This window comes from Giraffa tippelskirchi, chromosome 4 (genome assembly GCF_054371585.1).
Source record: "Giraffa tippelskirchi isolate mGirTip1 chromosome 4, T2T-mGirTip1v1.2.pri, whole genome shotgun sequence".
NCBI lineage: Eukaryota > Metazoa > Chordata > Mammalia > Artiodactyla > Giraffidae > Giraffa > Giraffa tippelskirchi.
Window position 1 is genome coordinate 57,480,341 of NC_137278.1, and position 18,945 is coordinate 57,499,285.

Genomic DNA, 18,945 nt, shown 5'->3' on the forward strand with positions numbered 1-18,945 from the left:
GATCTTCCCAACCCAGGGGCTAAACCCATGACTCTTACATCTCCTGAACTGGCAGGCAGATTCTTTACCACTAGTGCCACCATGTAATATAGCTGGGTGGTTATAAAATGTTTCTTCTACTCAGCTTCATCCCTTCAGGCAAGCATTTCAAATGGAAACAGAATGGGAAGAAGCTTAGTACTCAGACAGCTTCCTCAGGCCTCGCACATGGAACGGATCAGACCCTGCACAGCTCCGCTTGCCTCTGCGGTCCATGATCTCAGTCCCACATGCTCCTGTGGGTGCCAGCAAGGTCCAGCTCAGGTCAGCACCCAAACTCATGCCTCACAGTTCATCAGCAAAAAGAAAAAAAAGTCTGTTGGGGCAAATCTCTTCTTTGTGCTGAGGCTTCAACAATTACTGAGAAGGCTTTAAGTTTCAGCAGCCATATGCCAGCCTTAGGCACCAAATGACTCTGAAATGTGGCTTAACCAATGAGGTGGTGAAGAGTGAAAAACACTAAGCCTATTGACTGTAATTGTACAGAAAGTGAAATTAATTCCACAGGGTTCAGCATTGACAGGAAAACCATACCCCTTGGCAGTGACAGGAACCCTCGAGAGGCTATGCAGCGCTCATATATCAGCACAGAGTGTCAGATTTTCTGATCACTCTGACAGATGGTAGCAGGAAGATTAGGAAAATCAGCTTTTCACTGATGTGTCTGTGGCTAAGTCACTTCTGTTGTGTCCAACTCTTTGCAACCCCATGGACTGTAGCAGCCAAGCTCCTCTGTCCATGGGATTCTCCAGGCAAGAATACTGAAGTGGGTTGCCATGCCCTCCTTCAGGGGACCTTTCCGATCCAGGGACTGGAACCTCTTATTGTCTTAGATTGAACATCTCTTATGTCTAACCTGCATTGGCAGGTGGGTTCTTTACCACTAGCACCACCTGGGAAGCCCTCTTCACTGATGTCTCTCCCAATCTGTGCCTAAAGGCTTGCTCATTTTTGATATGATAGAAAATACCCAGAACACAAGTGTACACAGGCTTCAGAGTCTGCTCACGGTGGGATTTATGGAGCCACTCGAACAGGCAGGGACCTTCTGTAACTTCTAAAAGAAAAGGGAGGTTGTGTGGGGGAAGCAGTTTAACTCCGAGTCATGAATGTCAACTCTGGTGTCTGGGACACATGGTCCCTCAACAGAGATGCTGGCTATGAACAGACCCCCCTGAATCCTAACCTTTTATACGTCAAGGTCACAAGTTAATCAGGTGCTCCACACACCTGGTGAAACTAGACAATCACAACTGGTGAAAACTAACTCCAGAACCCAATATTTAAGTCTTTGGATTTTGTCCTAAGGTAAATGGCAGATGAAGAAACCTTTATCCAAGAAAATCCACTAAACTTCAGTCTGGACATAGGAGCCCCAGCCCGCTCACTGCCTCACCATCCACCTCCCCACCCCGCCCCGCCTCCACCAGTTCAGAGCAGGTGAGAAGGTGAGATTCTCAGGGATGGCCAAAAGCAGGGGCTCCCAGTGACAAGATTCGGCGTTTCACTGGGGAGGGCAAATCCTGCCCCCAGCATTTCTCATTTCTGGTCCCCTCTGGCCTGGACTCCTGACCCCTGAGCCCGGTGGTCAAGTGCCCCCTTTCCCCACCCAGCTCCCACCTGCGCCCCAAAGCAGAAGCTCCTCCCCACCCCCAGGGAAGGCTGTGAGTCTGGGGGCCTGGTCACCCCTGCCCAGCCCCCATGTGGCCTAGGGGTGAGGCACGAAGATCAGGGGCTACTCCTCCTGCTCCCCCCACTGCAGGGTTCACTCCCTCCTCCAGCTCCAGAGGTTTCCCGTCAGGTGGCTCAGAGACTGTTCCCTGGGGACAGAAGGAGTCAATAAAAAGAGAACACAGCTGTCCCTTAAGGAGCTGACTTTGTTTGGAATAAAGGGGGAAAAGTTCAAGCGTAAGGGGGACCGGGGTGGAGAGCAACGAAGAGGGGGCTGGCACCCGGCAAGGACAGCTGGTTCAGCAGGCAGACCCGGGAGAGACCCCGGAGCCCCCACGGTCAGGACAAACCTCCACAGCTTAGCTCAAAGCACCCTCTGCAAAGGGGCGAGAATTTAACTGGGTTGGACCAAGGGACAATTTATTATGTAAGGTCCTGATGAAAGGACAGACCACAGACAGCACAGGCCAGTTACAGGAGCCTAACAGTTGCTGTGACCCCACACAAGGAGGATGGCTCAACAGGGCCATCAGAGAAAGTAACAGTGACAAAGACCGTGTTGGGACCACCTTCCAGGGTGACCGTGTCCACACCCGAGGCTGCAGCCTCGGACGAACAGCCACCGGACTCTCACACTCCAGGGGAAACATGACAGCAACGTAGACCAGCCAGGCCACTGAACAAACACAAACACACCAACAAACCAAAATACAACAGGCCTGGTGGGGAGGGGTGAACAGGATCCAGAGCTGCTACAGGTCCCACCCAAAGTGGCCAGTTTTCTACCGAAAATGTCAAGATGGACAAAGAAATAGCCGTGTGAGACTCACACACAGGACAGCAACCAGGCGACACACCTGCCCATGGGACCCAGACGTCAGATTTGGTGGCCGCCAAAGTAGCCACCACAAGTATACACAAAGAACTGGAGTAAGCCAGCTGAAGAAGTGGAGACAGACTAAAGAGAAGAAAGTTGTAAGACAGAAATGGATGGAGATTCTGTCATCAAGTACAGTAACCAAAGAGGAAAAGGCACCAGAGAGTCAACAATCTGGATCCAGCGGAAGAACGGACATGCAAATGTGAAGCCAGAACCAGAGGGGGTTTATGCAACATGAAGAATGGAGAGAACTTGTAAGGGAATGTGAGCAGAGCTTCTAACAAACATGAGGTGCCGATGACCACCCCAACATGCAGGTAATGGGAAAATACTAAGGTAAGAATAACTGAAACTCCCCAAAACTGATGAAACACGGTAATCTACACGTTCAAGGGGCTCCACAAGGTCCAAGCGGGAAAATGTAAACACAGGTAGACACATCACAGGCAGACATGTCACACTAAAAATGATGACAACCAGAGACAAAGGTGAAGTCTGAAAGCAGCTGCGTTGGGCTGAATACTGTCCGGCAAAGTGTACATCCTGTGAGTCTCAGAACATGACGTGATTTGGAAATGGGGTCACTGCAGGTGTGGTTAGTTAAGGTGAGGTCACTGTGGAGTAGGGTGGACCACGAGTCCAGCATGAGACACAGGGAGAGCAACATGTGACAGTGGAGGCAGAGACTGGGCTGAAGCCCCACAGAGCAGGGGGCTTGGGGACTCTGAGCCATAGTACAGTGGAGAGAAAGGCCTAGAACGATACCCCCAGAGCCATCAGAGAGGACAGCCCTGCCAACAATGTAGGTGTAGACATCCCGCTTCCAGAACTGGGAGTCTCTGCTGGTATAAGTTACAGAGTTGGTGGAACTGTTACAGCAGCCACAGGAAACTGAACAGGGGCAAAAGAAAATGACTCCTGAAGTGCAGGGAACCCCGTGACTCACTGCTGACATTTCATAACAAATGACAGAGGAAGCAGTAGAGAGAAACTGCAGCCAAGAATTACAAACACCAAAGATAACTTCTAGAGATAAAAAACAAAAATAAGATAAAAAATGAGTGAATTCATTGCTAGCAGACCTGCCATACAAGAGACACTAAATTCTTCAGGCTGAAGGCAAATGATCCTGGAAGGCAGGGGGAGAACAAAGTAATTGAGTAACTAACTACAAAAGGCAATATAATTGCATTTTTTCCTTCTTTTCTGAACTGCTTTCAATTTAAAGACCAAACAGCTTAGCACAGCATTGTGGACACTCTTAAAGCCAAAGAACTACATACTTACTGATTAAAATAAAAATTTTATGTTATATGTATGTTTTAGCACTACAACAAAAAAGCCAGTTGAAAACAATATGTATATAATTGTATTATGTATCCCTATAAAAATGTGTTATCCTTAAAAAACTGTGTTATTTATCCTTATAAAATATAGAAACATATTTGACAACAGTAATACAAAGAAGGTAGGTGAGAGCAAAGTTGTTTGCAGTAAAGAAATGACACCAAAGTTAATTCAAATCCACAGGAACAAAAAAAGGAAAGTGGATTTGGTGATCAAAAGATTAACATTCTATAAAGAGATGGCAACCCATGCCCGTATTCTTGCCTGGGAAATCCATGGACAGGGGAGCCTGTTGGACTGCAGTCCATGGGGTCACAAAGAGTTGGACACAACTAGCAACTGAGCAGCAGCAGCAGCGCACACTGTCTAAAGGGGTCACTGTAGACTCAAAGGTGTAACACTCTGAAGGTAAAACTGTAAAATACAGGACCACAGAAATAGCAATAGGAAAGACGGAGCAGCTACCAGACAAAATAAAGTTAAAACAAAAAATGTTCACAAAGAGGGGGTATTTTGTAAGGGTAAAAGAGTTGATCTATCAAGTGAATACAATCAGTATAAACATTTACACACCTAACAGAGATACAAAATATGTAAAGCAAAGCCGAAAGAACTGAAGAGAGAAACAGAATTCAACAAGAATAACTGGAAACATCAACATCTCATTCTCAACACTGGACAGAACTACGCAGCAGAAATAGAGGAAATAAACACTCAAAAAGCACAACAAGCCAGCTGGACCTACCAGATACCTCTAGAACACTCCATTCAACAGCAATATAATACACAGTTCTTCTAACACATTAGTGACCAGGGGATCTTTGTAGAAACCAACACCTGTGTCAGGTAGTTTGTTATATAAGTGAATACTGATACATCTCAGATCAATACCATTTGGGTAACAAGAGACATATTAATACATCTCTGGTCAACAAGTTGTTAAGAGAACAGGAAATATTCTCCAGGACAGATCATATCGTAGGTCACATAACAAGCCTCAATAAATTTAAAGGGATTCAAATCATACAAAGCATGTTCTCTGAGTATAAGGGAATGAAGTTAGACTTCAGTGACAAATCTGAGAAATCTGCAAGTGTTTAAGCTAAAGGATCAAACAGTGAATTATAAGCTAAATTAGAAAATACTTTAATAGGAATGACAAAGAAGAAACAGCACTGCCAAAACTTAGGGTATGTAGCCAATGCAGTGAATTCCTAGAAAGACAGAAACTACCAAAACTAACTCAAGAAGAAACAGAAAACTGCATAGATTTATAACAAGAGATTGAATTAAGCCTAAGTGCAGATGGCTTCTCTGGTGAACTTCAGCAAACATTTAAAGAAGAATTACAGTTGACCCTCAAACAACTCAACAGTCAGGGGTGGCAAACCACCACACACTGAAAAATCCAAGGTAACTTCACAGTGGGCCATCCACATCTGTGGTTCCACATCTGCAGATTCAACTAACCACAGACCGTGTAGTAAGTACTGTTGTTGTTGTTGTTGTTTAGTCACTAAGTCAAGTCCAACTCTGTGACAGTAGCCTGTAGACTGCAGCCTGTAGAAGGAAATGGCAACCCACTCCAGTATTCTTGCTTGGAAAATCCCAAGGACAGAGGAGCCTGGTGGACTACAGTCTTGTATTTGTTGCTTAGTCACTAACTTGTATCCAACTCTTTTACAACCCCATGGACTGTAGCCCACCAGGCTCCTCTGTCCATGAGATTTCCCAGGCAAGAATACTGCAGTGGGTTGCCATTTCCTTCTCCAACGGATCTTCCTGACCCAGGAATCAAACCCACATCTCCTGCACTGGCTGGCGGATTCTTTACCCCTGAGCCACCTGAGAAGTCAAGTACTGTAGTGCGTATCTACTGAAAAAAAAAAATCCACCAGTGCAGCTCAAACCCATGTTGTTCAAAGGTCAATTTAACATCAAATCTTCACAAAGTCTTCCCAAAAAGCAGAAGAGGAAGAAACACTACACCACTTATCATACAAGGCCATTATACCTCTGACACAAAAACTAGTAAGAGACATCATAAGAAAGGAAAGTTACAGACCAATAGCTCTTATAAACATAGACATAAGAATTCTCAAAATACTACCAAATCAAATCCAGAAGATATGAAAAAGGATTATACATGGTAATCAACTGAGATTTATCCTGGGTATGCAACGTGGGTTGCAAAATGAATAAACTAGGAAGAGAAGGGAAATTCCTTAGCCTGATAAAGGCACCTCTGAAAACCCACAGGTAACACCATATTCAATGGTGAAAGGCTGAAACGTCTCTCCTGAGATCGGGAACAAGACAAGGAGGTCTGCTCCTCTCACTTCTATTCAGCATCAAGTGTTAGAGATTCCAGCAAGGACAATTAGGCAAGAAAGTGAAATACAATTCATCTATATTGAAAAGGCGGAAGCTAAACCACCTGTATTTACAGTAACATGACCTGCATGAAAATACTAAGGAATCCACTTAAAACTATTAGAACTCATCAGTGAATTCAGCATGGCTGCAAGACATTGAGAAAAATTGTGTTTCTATTTACCAAGAGAATTTCTTTTTTGGTTTCTTTAGTCACTAAGTTGTGTCTGACTCTTTGTAAACCAATGGACTGTAGCCCACCAGGCTCCTCTGTCCATGGGCTTTCCCACGCAAAAATACTGGAGTGAATTGCCATTTCCTTTTCCAGGGGATCTTTCCAACCCAGAAATGGCATCCACGTCCCTGCGTGACAGGTGGATTTTTTACCACTGAGCCACCAGGAAAGCAACAAGAGAATACACAATATAAAAATGAAACTGACAATTCAATTTATACTAGCATCAAAAAGGACAAGACACTTTAGAATAAATTCAGTGAAGGAAGTACAAAACTTATATTCTGAAAACTACAAAAGAAAAAATTAAAAGAAAGTAATGAAGACCTAAATAAAGACACCCCATGTTCAAGAACTGGAATATCATTATCACGGCTATATGCCCCAAACTGACCTACAGATTCAATGCATCTCTATCAGAATCTCAGCAGCTTCTTTGTGGAAACTGACAGGCTGATCTTAGAATTCACAAGGAACTGTAAGGGGTCCAGAACAGTCAAAACTATCTCAAAAGAAAAGAACGAAGTTGAAGAACTCACAATTCCCAATTTTAAAACTTACTACAAAGCTACAGTAATCAAGACAGTGTGGTCCTGGCACAAAGACAGACATTAGTCAATGGACAGAATTGAGAGTTCAGAAATAAACATTTGGGTTTATGGTCAGTTCATTTTTTTTAAGGGTAGAAAGACAATTTGACAGGCACTGGACCACTGGGCAGTCACATGCAAAAGGATGGGAGACCCATATCTAAATCCACATATAAAAATGAACACAAAATACCTAAATGTAAGAACTAAACCTATAAAACTATTAGGAAAAAACATGGCAAATCAGTGACCTTGGATTAGACTATGACTGCTTCAATGTGACACCAAAGCACAAGGAACAAAAGAAAAAATAAACTTCATCAATATTTAAATCTTCTGAGCTTCGAAGAATACCATCAACAAAAGACAACAAACAGAATGGTAAAAACAAAAGATATTTGCATATCGTGTATCTGATAAGAAGCTTGTATCTAGGATGAAGAACTCTTATAACACAAAAATGAAAAGAAAAAGAACCCGGTTTTAAAATGGGCTAAGGGTCTGAAAAGCCATTTCTCCACAGAAATAAAAGAAATGGCCAACAGGCCCATTAAAAGATGCTCAACGTCATCAGCCACCAAGAAACTCAAATCAAAACCACAATGAGTGGGACGTCCCTGGTGGTCTGGTGGTTAAGACTGCGCTCCCAATGCAGGGGCCCCTGTTTGACTCCTGAGTGGGGAACTAAGATCTCAGGTGCTGCACAGAGAGCCAATACAAATAAATGAAGAGACATTATCTGAAACAGACACACAATTAGATACCGCCTGACACCACGAGGAGGGCTACCCACAGAGACATGTAATGACAAATGCTGGCAGGGATAAGGAAACATCAGATGCCGCACACGCTGAAGCTTGTAACGGGATGGGAGACGGTGCAGTCACTTCACGGAAAGGTCTGGCAGTTCCTCCGAAGGTTAAACAGAGCTGCCATGTGACTCATAGGATAAATGGATAAAGTGTGGCCTATCCATACAATGAAATATTACCTGTGATAAAAAGATATGAGGTACAGATAAATACTGCAACGTGTGCACGTGCTCAGTTGTGTCTGACTCTTCGCGGCCTCACGGATTGTAGCCCACCAGGCTCCTCTGTCCATGGGGTTTCTGAGACAAGAATACTGGAGTGGGTTGCCGTTTCCTTCTCCAGGGGATCTTTTCAATCAACCCAGGGATTGAACCTGTGTCTCCTGCATTGGCAGCTGGAGTTTTTAAAACTGAGCCACCTCGGAAGCCCACTGCAACATGATTAAATCTTAGAAACACACTAAGTGAAAGAAGTCAGTCACAAAAGGCCAAATTGTGCATTATTCCACCTGTATAAGCACCCAGAGTTGACAAATGTCCACAGACAGAAAGTAACCCCATGGTTGCCTCGGGGTGGCAGGGCTGGGGGAATGGGGAGTGACTGCTCATGGGCTTGGGGTGTCTTTGGGGACAAGATGTTCTGAAGCCGGTGATGGCTGCACAACTGTGGACATGCTAGAACTACTGAAATATACACCTCAGGGTATATCACATCTCAACATAGCTGGCACTGGCTCAAAACACAAAGGTGCTAGTCTCCTGGGACACACCTTCCTACACGATAGCCACATGGGGTCCTTTCACTGGTGAACTTGTGTTCATGTTTAACAAGGTAACCACTAGCCACGAAAGCCCCTGGCATATTCATCAAGGTGGTCTGTGAACCAGAAAAGGTTTCTTAAGACCACTGTTCTGGGAACCATTTCACATTTCTTCAAAAAGTTAAACACAGGGTCACCACACAACCCGGTAAGTCCTCTCCCAGGTGTATATATGCCTACAGGAACAAGAAAGCTACGTCCACAGAGCCTTATATCTTATGTTCACAGTAACCTCAAGGAAGAAACAACCCTAAATGCCCATCAAATGATGACTGGATAACCAAAACGGGGCCCAGCCTCATGATGGAATACTATTCAGCCAGAAAAAGGAATGGAGACTGGATGTGTCTACAGCATGGATGAACCCCAGAAATGTTACATAGCTTAAGAAAAAGACCACATATTGCAACATTTGAAATACACAAAACAGGCAAATCCATAGAGACAGAAAGTCATTCTCATGGTTGCTAGGAGCTCGGGGGACAGGGGGGTGGGTTGGGAGATGACTGCTGACGGGCGTAGGGTTTCTCTGGAATCAGGATGTCAACAAACCATAAACCACTGAACTGTATACACTGTACCTGTGATTTTTATGGGTTGCAAATTACACTTTCATTTAAAAAGCAAATTCCTTGATACCACAAACATGAATCAGATGTGTAAACTTACCAAAATTCTTTTACGGTCCTTTTCTGATAAAAATTTTACTGGCGGATATTTCTGGGTGAAGCTGTAGAGCATAAAGAGATTATAGAAGAAAGAGTCAAACATCTATGTGAGTATTTTCTCCACCTGGCCCCCAAACAAATGCAGATGTGAGAACCGCTACTGTCGGCTCCCCTCTCCTCTCCAAACGAGCGTTGTGTAGGAACCAAGCCCTCACTGGCTAACTCAAGTTCAGGATGAACCTACCCCTTGTCTAGGATCAAACAGGTATGACAAGAGATGTTATCCCTGGGCGGGGAAAATCAAAGGATGACCCAACCACCGGCAGCCAGAGCTAAACACAAACCAGAGATCACGGCATTGAGATGATGGGCTCGGGCCGGGGAGGGAGACCCAGCCCAGCCAACTGTGCCTCTGAGAGTAAGAGAGAAGGTGCTGACCACAACTCCCCCTGCCTGTCCCCTGACTGGGCAGCTTCACGATTCCAGCCTCCCCTGTCCAGAGGCCCCAGGACAAAGTGACTGGGAATCAGCCTTTCCTACCCACCGGGGTCCATCTGATCTTGTCTTGAGTCTCGTCTTATATTTCAACGTCTCCCACCCCCGTGAAGGCACCACCGGTCCCCCAACCCATACGGATGTCCCAGGACCTGTACAGCACAAACAGCACAGAAAGTATCAAATGAGAGTCAATAAATGCAGATTTGAAATATCCCCTTAGAGCGACTCGGTCAGAAACAAAAGTGCTTTAAAGAAACGTGGACAGACCAGCTCTGGAGTCATTATTTTAATTGGAAAGATGCTGGGCGGGGGCCCAGTCTCCATCCCCTCCACCTCCCCAGCACACCAAGATATGGAACACATCTCCTCTGTGCTGGTGGAACTGGACAGAGCAGGACAGGTCCTCGGACAGACACCGGGGCTGGGAGCTGGGCATGGGGGGTGGGGGGCCTCTGACAGGGCACACGATTCCCCCATAAGCACTTCCAGACTCTCAAGATGTCAGTTCTCTTTGCAGACACCAAACACAGGCAGGCAGGTGGGAGATGCCCAGTGTGGGGGATGAGAATTCCACACTCACTGTTAGTTCTATGACCCCCACTCCCACCCCTGGAGAAAGGCCCCCCAGGTGCTCCAGGCACACGGAGGCTTCCTGCTCCATGGAGCTAGGGGCAACCCATGGGCCATCTGAGCCCCGGCTGCCTCGTAAGTGCTCGATGCAGTGGAGTCGGGGAGGACAGCAAAGCAAAGCCCAGCACTGGCCAGGGCACCCTCACACCTGCCCAGCCCCCTTCTCCGAGGACCCTACACCCTTTGCTCCAGTCCCAGTCTGAGCTCCCAGCAGCTTCAGGCACAGCTGACCCGGCTCTGTCCCACCTCTCAAGCCTGCCAGTCTGCGCCTTCTCCAGGTCCTCCTGATGCCTCCCTTCCCTCACCCACTGAGGTTCAGCCCCTGCAGGGTTTATAGACAGTGTCACCGGGAGCAGACCAGGGCTGCACTTGGGACAGAAGGGGTGGGAGGAACAGAGTGGTAAGGCAGGGGTGGGGGTGGGGATGGGGTGCCAAATGTGGACACTGAAATCGATCCAAGTGATGAGCTTAGCACAGTACCTGAGTAAAAACTTAACATGAAATTAGACACGCTATCTACACATGGGGCTTCCTTGGTGACTCAATGGTAAACAAATTTCAAATCCTGTCAATGCAGGAGACACAGAAGATGTGGGTTCGATCCCTGGGCTTGGAAGATCCCCTAGAGGAGGAAACAGCAACCCACTCCAGTATTCTTGCCTGCAGAATCCCATGGACAGATGAGCCTGGTGGGCTACAGTCCATGGGAGTTACAAAGAGTCAGACACAACTGAGCAACAATAATTTACACCAGGCAGAAACGTCAAACATTTTCTTGCAGGAAATACACTTAAAAGAAAACTGCTTCAAAGAGTGTGCGCTAAGCCTCTGGTTTACAAAACACGAAAACACGACACTAGCTGGGTTTCGTGCCTTGTTTCTCTTCCACGTGTAGCAACTGAGTTTCAGACTCCACATGCGTGATTGTGTTACTGAACTCTGAAAAAATGATCTCACAGCCCTCATTTCTTGCTTTGAGGACCAGGGCACAGAGCTCCAGGAGCCAAACAATGGCCCGGCCAGGCCACAGTGACAGAGCTGGGTGACCAAGGTGGCCAGGCCCGGGGCCCCATGCTGGGTGGGCAGGGCAAGGGCAAGGCATGGGCTTCTTCTAAGCCTGGAGCCCCTTTAAAACTCTGCTCAGGTGTTGGCTCAGCTACGTATCTGTGTATTCAAGCACCTTCACCTTGAGCACCTATTCTAGGCCACGCCCTGTCCTGGGGACACAGTGGCCACAGGGCAGATGTGGGAGGCTGCCCACCAGAGCCTACATTTCTGAGTGAGAAGCAGCGAGAAGACAGGAGGAGTTGTGAATTCAGTAATAATGGACTTTCCCTCACCCCCAAATCAATCCTGCACTCATTACTTACCCCATTTCAGACTCGAACCTTCCTGTTTATTAGCATAGCCTCAGTACTTAGGATTTTTTTTTTTTTTAAATCAAAGGTTTTTTTTCGCCGTGCTGCACAGCATGTAGGATCTTAGTTCTCCAACCAGGGATCAAACCCATGCCTCCTGTAGCGAAAGCTCCGAGTCTTAACCACTGGACCACCAGGCAAGTCCCTAGAATTTTAATTAGCATTGAAAGTCAAAGTGTTAGTCGCTCAGCCGTTGTTTGACTCTTTACAACCCCAGAGACTGTAGCCCACCAGGCTCCTCTGTCCATGGGATCTCCCAGGCAAGAATACTGGAGTGGGTTGCTATTTCCTTCTCCAGGGGATCTTACTGACCCAGGGATTGAACCCAGGTCTTCTGCACTGTAGATGGATTCTTTACCGTTTGAGCTATCAGGGAAGCCCTAATTAGCTTTATTACCTGCTATCTATCCAAAGAATACTTAAAGATGGGGAGATGGAATCAAGCATGTAATCAAGTTATTAGGGTGTGTGATCAGGAAGACAGAAAGACCGCAGAGTCACAACACTGTGGATCAACTATACTTCAGTAAAATTTAAAAAAGAAATCAAACTTGCCTGCATATGAGAATGACTCGGGGAAATTTGCAAACCCCCAAAGCCCAGTCTGCATGCCCAGTTACATCATAATTTCAGGGAGTGGGGCCCAGGGGGTCAGTACTCTTTTTTTTTAAAAAAAAAGGTCCACAGAGTCCACAACCCAGGCTTCTAAGACAGCACTGATCCCTGAGTCTCCCTGTGTAAACTGGCCCTGACCTCTCAAATGTATCCTTTCTTCTTGTGGGCCCAGTGCCCCCACGTAATGAGTTCATGTTCCCTCCAGGGACGTTCTTATGCTGCCAGGGTCAGGACGGCTGTGTGGACATTTCTAACACAAAGTCAGGAAACATGAAACTAGACAGAGCTCTGCCGGTTTCCACCACAAGGTCACATCCACATCTGACTTTCTAACTCCAATAGTAACCTGGTCAGTCAGGTGCCACCTGCCTGGCTCAACTACCTGGGGGACAGAACCCTTCAGGATGAGTCACCAGGGAAGCAGCCCCAAGTTAGAAGTGACTCTCATGTTTGACAGGAACGAGTTACCAGAAAATTCTTTAGGGTGATGGTCATACGGGTGGTACCGAAAGGAGTCATGCAATTCTCATATTTCAAGCGATCCTGTGTGCAAAGCCACTGTCTTAGAAAAGTTACCCAAATGACTCACATTCTTTTCAAAAAAGTTAATGCAAAAATGATCACTGGTGGGCAGATTTTTTTCTCTTTCTGCCAATGTAAAACTTGTGGTGGGTTTCTTCTTAAACTATTTATTTTAAAGCTTCAATTAAAATTGCTCAAACTATGGCAGTCCTGTCAAAGGCAGAATTTCTGGATCCCATTCACTGAAATGTTATAAGCAGTATAACTTCAGCACAAAATGGTGGCAAGAAAGATTAAACCACAAATAACAGGTACACATACCTCTTTTCCAAATCTCTGATTTTCTCCCTTAGTGGTTCAATGATCTGAAACAAAAATAACCAGAATCAGTTTTGAAGCAGAAGCACAGTCCTCCAGCACTTCCACCCACTTTGACGTTCCAGGAGAATGGGACATGACACAAAACAGATTTCCAATTACTTCTACGATCCACCTCCAGCTTGAAATTAACTCAGGGCCCCTAAGTCACAATTCCAGAACCAAGATGCTGAACTGCATGCTGGAATCTCTGACTCCAGAGATGCCTGAACTCTGAGGAAATTCACCTTCTTCCTTCCAGACCACACGGGAATCGTTCGAGGTGGTGCAGGCTCACAAAAGCAGGCGAATCTCCACCCCTGCCTCTCTTCATGTCAGACAGAGAACCGCCAGGAGCTGCCTGTGTGTCACCTGCCGTCAGCCCAGCACACACGTCCACCGCAGGCTGTGCGTCCACCGCACCCACATGTCAGGGCCAGGACTGCATGGAACAATCAGCATGTGGCTCCAAATCCCAGTGAGCGACCCCCCCCACCAAGTCCATGTTACAACAGTCTGTCTACACAGACGCTGGACTAAAACACAAGCAACTGTTCTGAACAGAAGGTGTGGAGCAGGCCAGACTTCCTGGCTCTTGCCAAGGCCCCCTCTTCCACCAGCGTGTCCCCGCTGCCCTGTGTGCTTCCAGGGTCCCGGCATCTGAGTCCAGCCATGTTTCCATCCACCCTGGCTCAGGTGAGCTGAGGCGGACCCCTGTCTCCATCCAGGGAAAGATCCTCACTGCCCTTTCTCTTTGGAACCCTGGAAAGGCTCTCCTGAGAAGTCACATAAAAGCGTGAACCCATCTTGCCTATGGGGCAGAATTTAACATGTCGCACCATTATAAATGGGCAAAGCTGACACAGAGGTGCATCCACAGCCTCACAAACAGCAAGTGTCCTCTTAAATAAGGTAGTGGATCACAGTTGGCACAATGTGGCCACAATAAAGGTACCAGCACAAAGGAACTAAGTGGAGAGACAGTGGACAGAATGGGAACAAAACACAGACTCACCTCTTCAATCCTGCTCTCAATTCTGAGCTCCCCGTTTTCCTGGATGGACCTGTTGAGTAGAAGACTGCAAGACTGAGATAGACTGAAAGGCTCTATGACCGCGAAGTCTACTTCTGAACAAATCACCCCAACATGCAGCACCAGTGCAGCCCATCGCCTCCTCCCAAGCAATCAGCCCAACCCTACCCCCTGAGGGGAGGCCAGGGGACCAGACAACTGGGGGGTACGTCTCCAGGGATCGCAACCACCTCTGGGGTGTTTCTGCTAAACTGAGATCGCCTCCTTTTCCTGTGATGCCCAATGTGCGATTTTAAATCAGGGGCAGGAAGTGTGTCTACAGGAGCACAAGTTCCTGCTGGACTGTACTGGGATTTAAAGCAAAGTGGAACTTTTCCAACTGAAAAGACTGAGCTCCTTTAATGGGACCTGAGCAGCCCTCCAGCCACACACAGAGGCCTCTGTTGGCAGACACACACCAGCCAAGGGGGAGGAGTCGGTCCCCGCGGCCCCACCCACCCTGCAAACCCCACTGGGCATGTGGAGCGGGTGGGGCAGAGCTACCCTCCCCACAGCCCTGCAGCCCCTGCTGTCACCACAATGCGACTGCTGTTCTTTGACTGTCACACAAGACGTACGAAGTGGAGAGGGCTGTTCTTTAAATGTGAAATTGTACTCATGGCACCAAATCTGGTTTTACAGTGAATGCCTTACTTTGACTGATCTTTTTTAAGAAACAAGAGTTGACACAGGATTCGACTTTTACAAGGGCCCCTCGTTCTCTGTTGAGCGGCACAAATGATGCCCACCCAGGGTGGAAGGTCCTCGGGCCTCCCCTCCCCTGTGACGGAAGGTGGTCTCAGCATCCACTGGTCTGCTCCTGGGGCGGGGGGCAGTCTTGGTTTCCCTAATAGGCTTAGGAAAGGCACCCCAGCACTTGCTCTAACCACCCAGAAATGCCATTTACATCTCAGGAGCCCGAAAGCCAGGTGCGGACAACACCAAGGAGCCACCACTGCTGCCCAGAGACCCCTCTTCTCATCTGGGCTGACCTGGGGCAGCCTGAACACTAGCTGCATCCTCCGGAGCATCCAAGAGAGAGATGCACACGGGCGTGTGAGCCGCAAGCTCAGTTCCACTTTTACACTGTCCTCAATCAGTCTGTGCCTCCAAGGTGTGTGTGTAACAGTGGTGTGTCATTTCAGCCCAAAAGTAACAGCCAAGTTATTAAAAATCAATTACCTCATGTTAACCAAGTTGCCCCAAACAGCTGTAAGAGAAAAAAAAAGGAAAAGTCAATATTTAAGTTTGCAACGTTCAAGGACTCCAACTAATACATTAATTTTTAACCTAAATCTTAAAGCACACTAAGAAAACTATAGCTCACAAAGACAGTAAAATGCACACTTTTAAAATAATAAGCCCTACTAAACTTACGTGGGAAGATGATCCTATATATCTCCTAATTTAGAATAACATTTTGGGATCTGGAGTGCAATGGTGCATGTGCCTTTTTTTTTTTAAGGTTCTTTTTCGGGGGGAGCACGGGGTATCTGGACCATTTTTAAAGTCTTTATTGAAATTTGAATGCTATAATATTGCTTCTGTTTTGTTTTTTTGGCCACAAGGAATATGGGATCCTAGCTCCCCGACCAGGGATTGAACCCACACCCTCTGCATTGGAAGGCGAAGTCCCAACAGCTGGACCACCAGGGAAGTCCCAGGGCAGGTGTTGTGATACACAGTATGTCCAGTGACTGAGGATGAGCCAGTCACAGTAATCAAAGAACCACATGAAAAAAAGAGATGCCAGGGCTCAGTCCCACCGCTTCCATCAAACGTCAACAAGACCCAGAGAAGCTACAGGCGGCCTGACTCTGTGGTTGGCCCTCAACTCATCTCCCCTACATCAGTTTCCCCTGCGGGGCTACCTCCTGGATGACAGACATTTGAATAACTGTGAACCACTTATAAATATTTCACCAGGGGTGACCACCGACACAGCAGACCATGAAACCCACTTGAAGCTCCCGATCAGAGGATTACTTCACTAAGAAGACTTCAGAGAATGGTGTGGCTGATGCTCTGTCCACATCCCGACGTGGGCGTCACGTGGCCACCCCCCCAGTGCCGCTCACCTTTAGGGACCAGGTGCCCCTAGGTGCTGCCAGGTGCTGGGAGAGGCACAGAGCAAACACACACACCCTGGAGTCCAGGACTGGCGATTCTGTGAGCTTGGGCGGGGGGCGAGGTGAGGGGCGACTGGCACGTTCTCACTGCATCCTCAGGTACACAGCAGGGATAACAAATGTTCACTGGATAGCTCTCAGGGTCCAAAATCACACCCACCACAGGAAATTCCCACTGTTAACAAAGGGGTGTTGAAAGCATAAAAGCACAGCCTTTGTTCAAACAGAAGAAACTATGATAGTAAAAGATAAGCAATAAATAACTAAAAAGTGGCAAGTAAGCAAGAAATGGGAGAATTTTAAAATTGAGCTGAACTATATTCACTATTTGGGCTTCCCTGGTGGCTCAGATCTGGTAAAGAATCCACCTTCAGTGCGGGAGACCTGGGTTTGATCCCTGAGTCAGGAAGATCCCCTAGAGGAGAGCACGGCAACCCACTCTAGTATATTCTTCCTGGATATTCAATGGGCAGAGAAGCCTACAGCCCATGGTGTGGTAAAGAGTCAGACATGACTGAGCAACTGAGCACACAGCATATATTCACTATTCACTAAAAAAAAATATATATATATATATATATATATATATATATATATATTTATACTTTTGGACCATGTGACCTTACTTTTGAGTATTATCCTCAAGAAAGAAGTATACACACAAGAAAGCTTCCTTCACAAATGACGGTCTTATTTATAACTAAAAAAATGGCATAAATCAAAGTATCTTACAATTGGAGAACTATCATATAAAGTACGATATTAGTTCATCTCAGTTCAGTCACTCAGTCATTTACGACTCTTTGTGACCCCATGAATGCAGCACACCAGGCTTCCCTGTCCAGCACCAACTCCCAGAGTTACTCAAACTCATGTCCATTGAGTCGGTGATGCCATCCAACCATAACATCCTCTGTCGTCTCCTTCTCCTCCCATCTTCAATCTTTCCCAGCATCAAGGTCTTTTCAAATAAGTCAGTTTTTCACATCAGATGGCCAAAGTATTGGAGCTTCAGCTTCAACATCAGTCCTTCCAATGAATATTCAGGACTGATTTCCTTTAGGACAGACTGGTTGGATCTCCCTGCAGTCCACGGGACTCTCAAGAGTCTTTTCCAGCACCACAGTTCAAAAGCATCAATTCTTCCACATTCATACATGACCTACTGGAAAAACCACAGCTTTGACTAAACAGACCTTTGCTGGCAAAGTAATGTCTCTGCTTTTTAATATGCTGCCTAGGTTGGTCATAGCTTTTCTTCCAAGGAGCGTTTATAATTTCATGGCTGCAGTCACCATCTGCAGTGATTTTTGGAGCCCCCCAAAATAAAGTCTGTCACTGTTTCCATTGTTTACCCATCTATTTTCCATGAAGTGATGGGACCAGATGCCATGATCTTAGTTTTCTGAATGTTAGTTTAAAGCCAACTTTTTCATTCTCCTCTTTCACTTTCATCAAGAGGCTCTTTAGTTCCTCTTCACTTTCTGCCTTAAGGGTGGTGTCATTTGCATATCTGAGGTTATTGATATTTCTCCCGGCAATCTTGATTCCAGCTTGTGCTTCACCCAGTCCAGCATTTCACATGATGTACTCTGCATATAAGTTAAATAAGCAGGGTGACAATATACAGCCTTGATGTACTCCTTTCCCGATTTGGAACCAGTATGTTGTTCCATGTCCAGTTCTAACTGTTGCTTTTTGACCTGTACACAGATTTCTCAGGAGGCAGGTAAGGGGGTCTGGTATTCCCATCTCTTTCAGAATTGCCCACAGTTTGTTGTGATCCACACAGTCAAAGGCTTTGGCATAGTCAATAAAGCAGAAGTACATGTTTTTCTGGAACTTTCTTGCCTTTATGATGAGCCAGCGGATGTTGGCAATTTGATCTCTGGTTCCTCTGCCTTTTCTAAATCCAGCTTGAACATATGGAAGTTCACAGTTCATATACTGTTGAAGCCTGGCTTGGAGGATTTTGAGCATTACTTTACTAGTGTATGAGATGACTGCAATTGTGCAGTAGTTTGAGCATTCTTTGGCATTGCCTTTCTTTGGGATTGGAATGAAAACTGACCTTTTCCAGTCCTGTGGCCACTGCTAAGTTTTCCAGATTTGCTGGCATATTGCGTGCAGCACTTTCACAGCGTCATCTTTCAGGATTTGAAATAGCTCAACTGGAATTCCATCACCTCCACTAGCTTTGTTCATAGTGATGCTTCCTAAGGCCCACTTGACTTCACATTCCAGGATGTCTGGCTCTAGGTGAGTGATC

The 18,945-nt window shown here is 46.4% G+C and overlaps 1 protein-coding gene and 1 long non-coding RNA gene across 9 annotated transcripts in view; one reads left to right on the forward strand and one right to left on the reverse strand.

Annotated features, from left to right (window-relative positions):
- Window positions 1-18,945, reverse strand: part of UXS1 (UDP-glucuronate decarboxylase 1) — a 57,093-nt gene that overhangs the window by 28,286 nt on the left and 9,862 nt on the right. For 3 of the 8 annotated variants that reach the window (XM_081593554.1, XM_081593555.1, XM_081593550.1), the window contains exons 2-5: window positions 15,730-15,757; window positions 14,491-14,539; window positions 13,440-13,483; window positions 9,437-9,497 (exon numbers count right to left, since the gene is read on the reverse strand). In XM_081593554.1, the coding sequence (XP_081449680.1) occupies window positions 9,437-9,497; window positions 13,440-13,483; window positions 14,491-14,539; window positions 15,730-15,757 (182 nt within the window). Of the gene's footprint in view, window positions 1-9,436; window positions 9,498-13,439; window positions 13,484-14,490; window positions 14,563-15,729; window positions 15,758-18,945 lie in introns of all 8 variants that reach the window. The other 5 variants (XM_081593552.1, XM_081593553.1, XM_081593549.1 and 2 more) reach the window with 3 other exon arrangements.
- LOC145546516 (uncharacterized) lies at window positions 8,182-13,438 on the forward strand. Its single transcript, XR_014082980.1, has 2 exons — window positions 8,182-11,213; window positions 12,280-13,438. It is a non-coding gene; the product is annotated as an uncharacterized LOC145546516 (long non-coding RNA).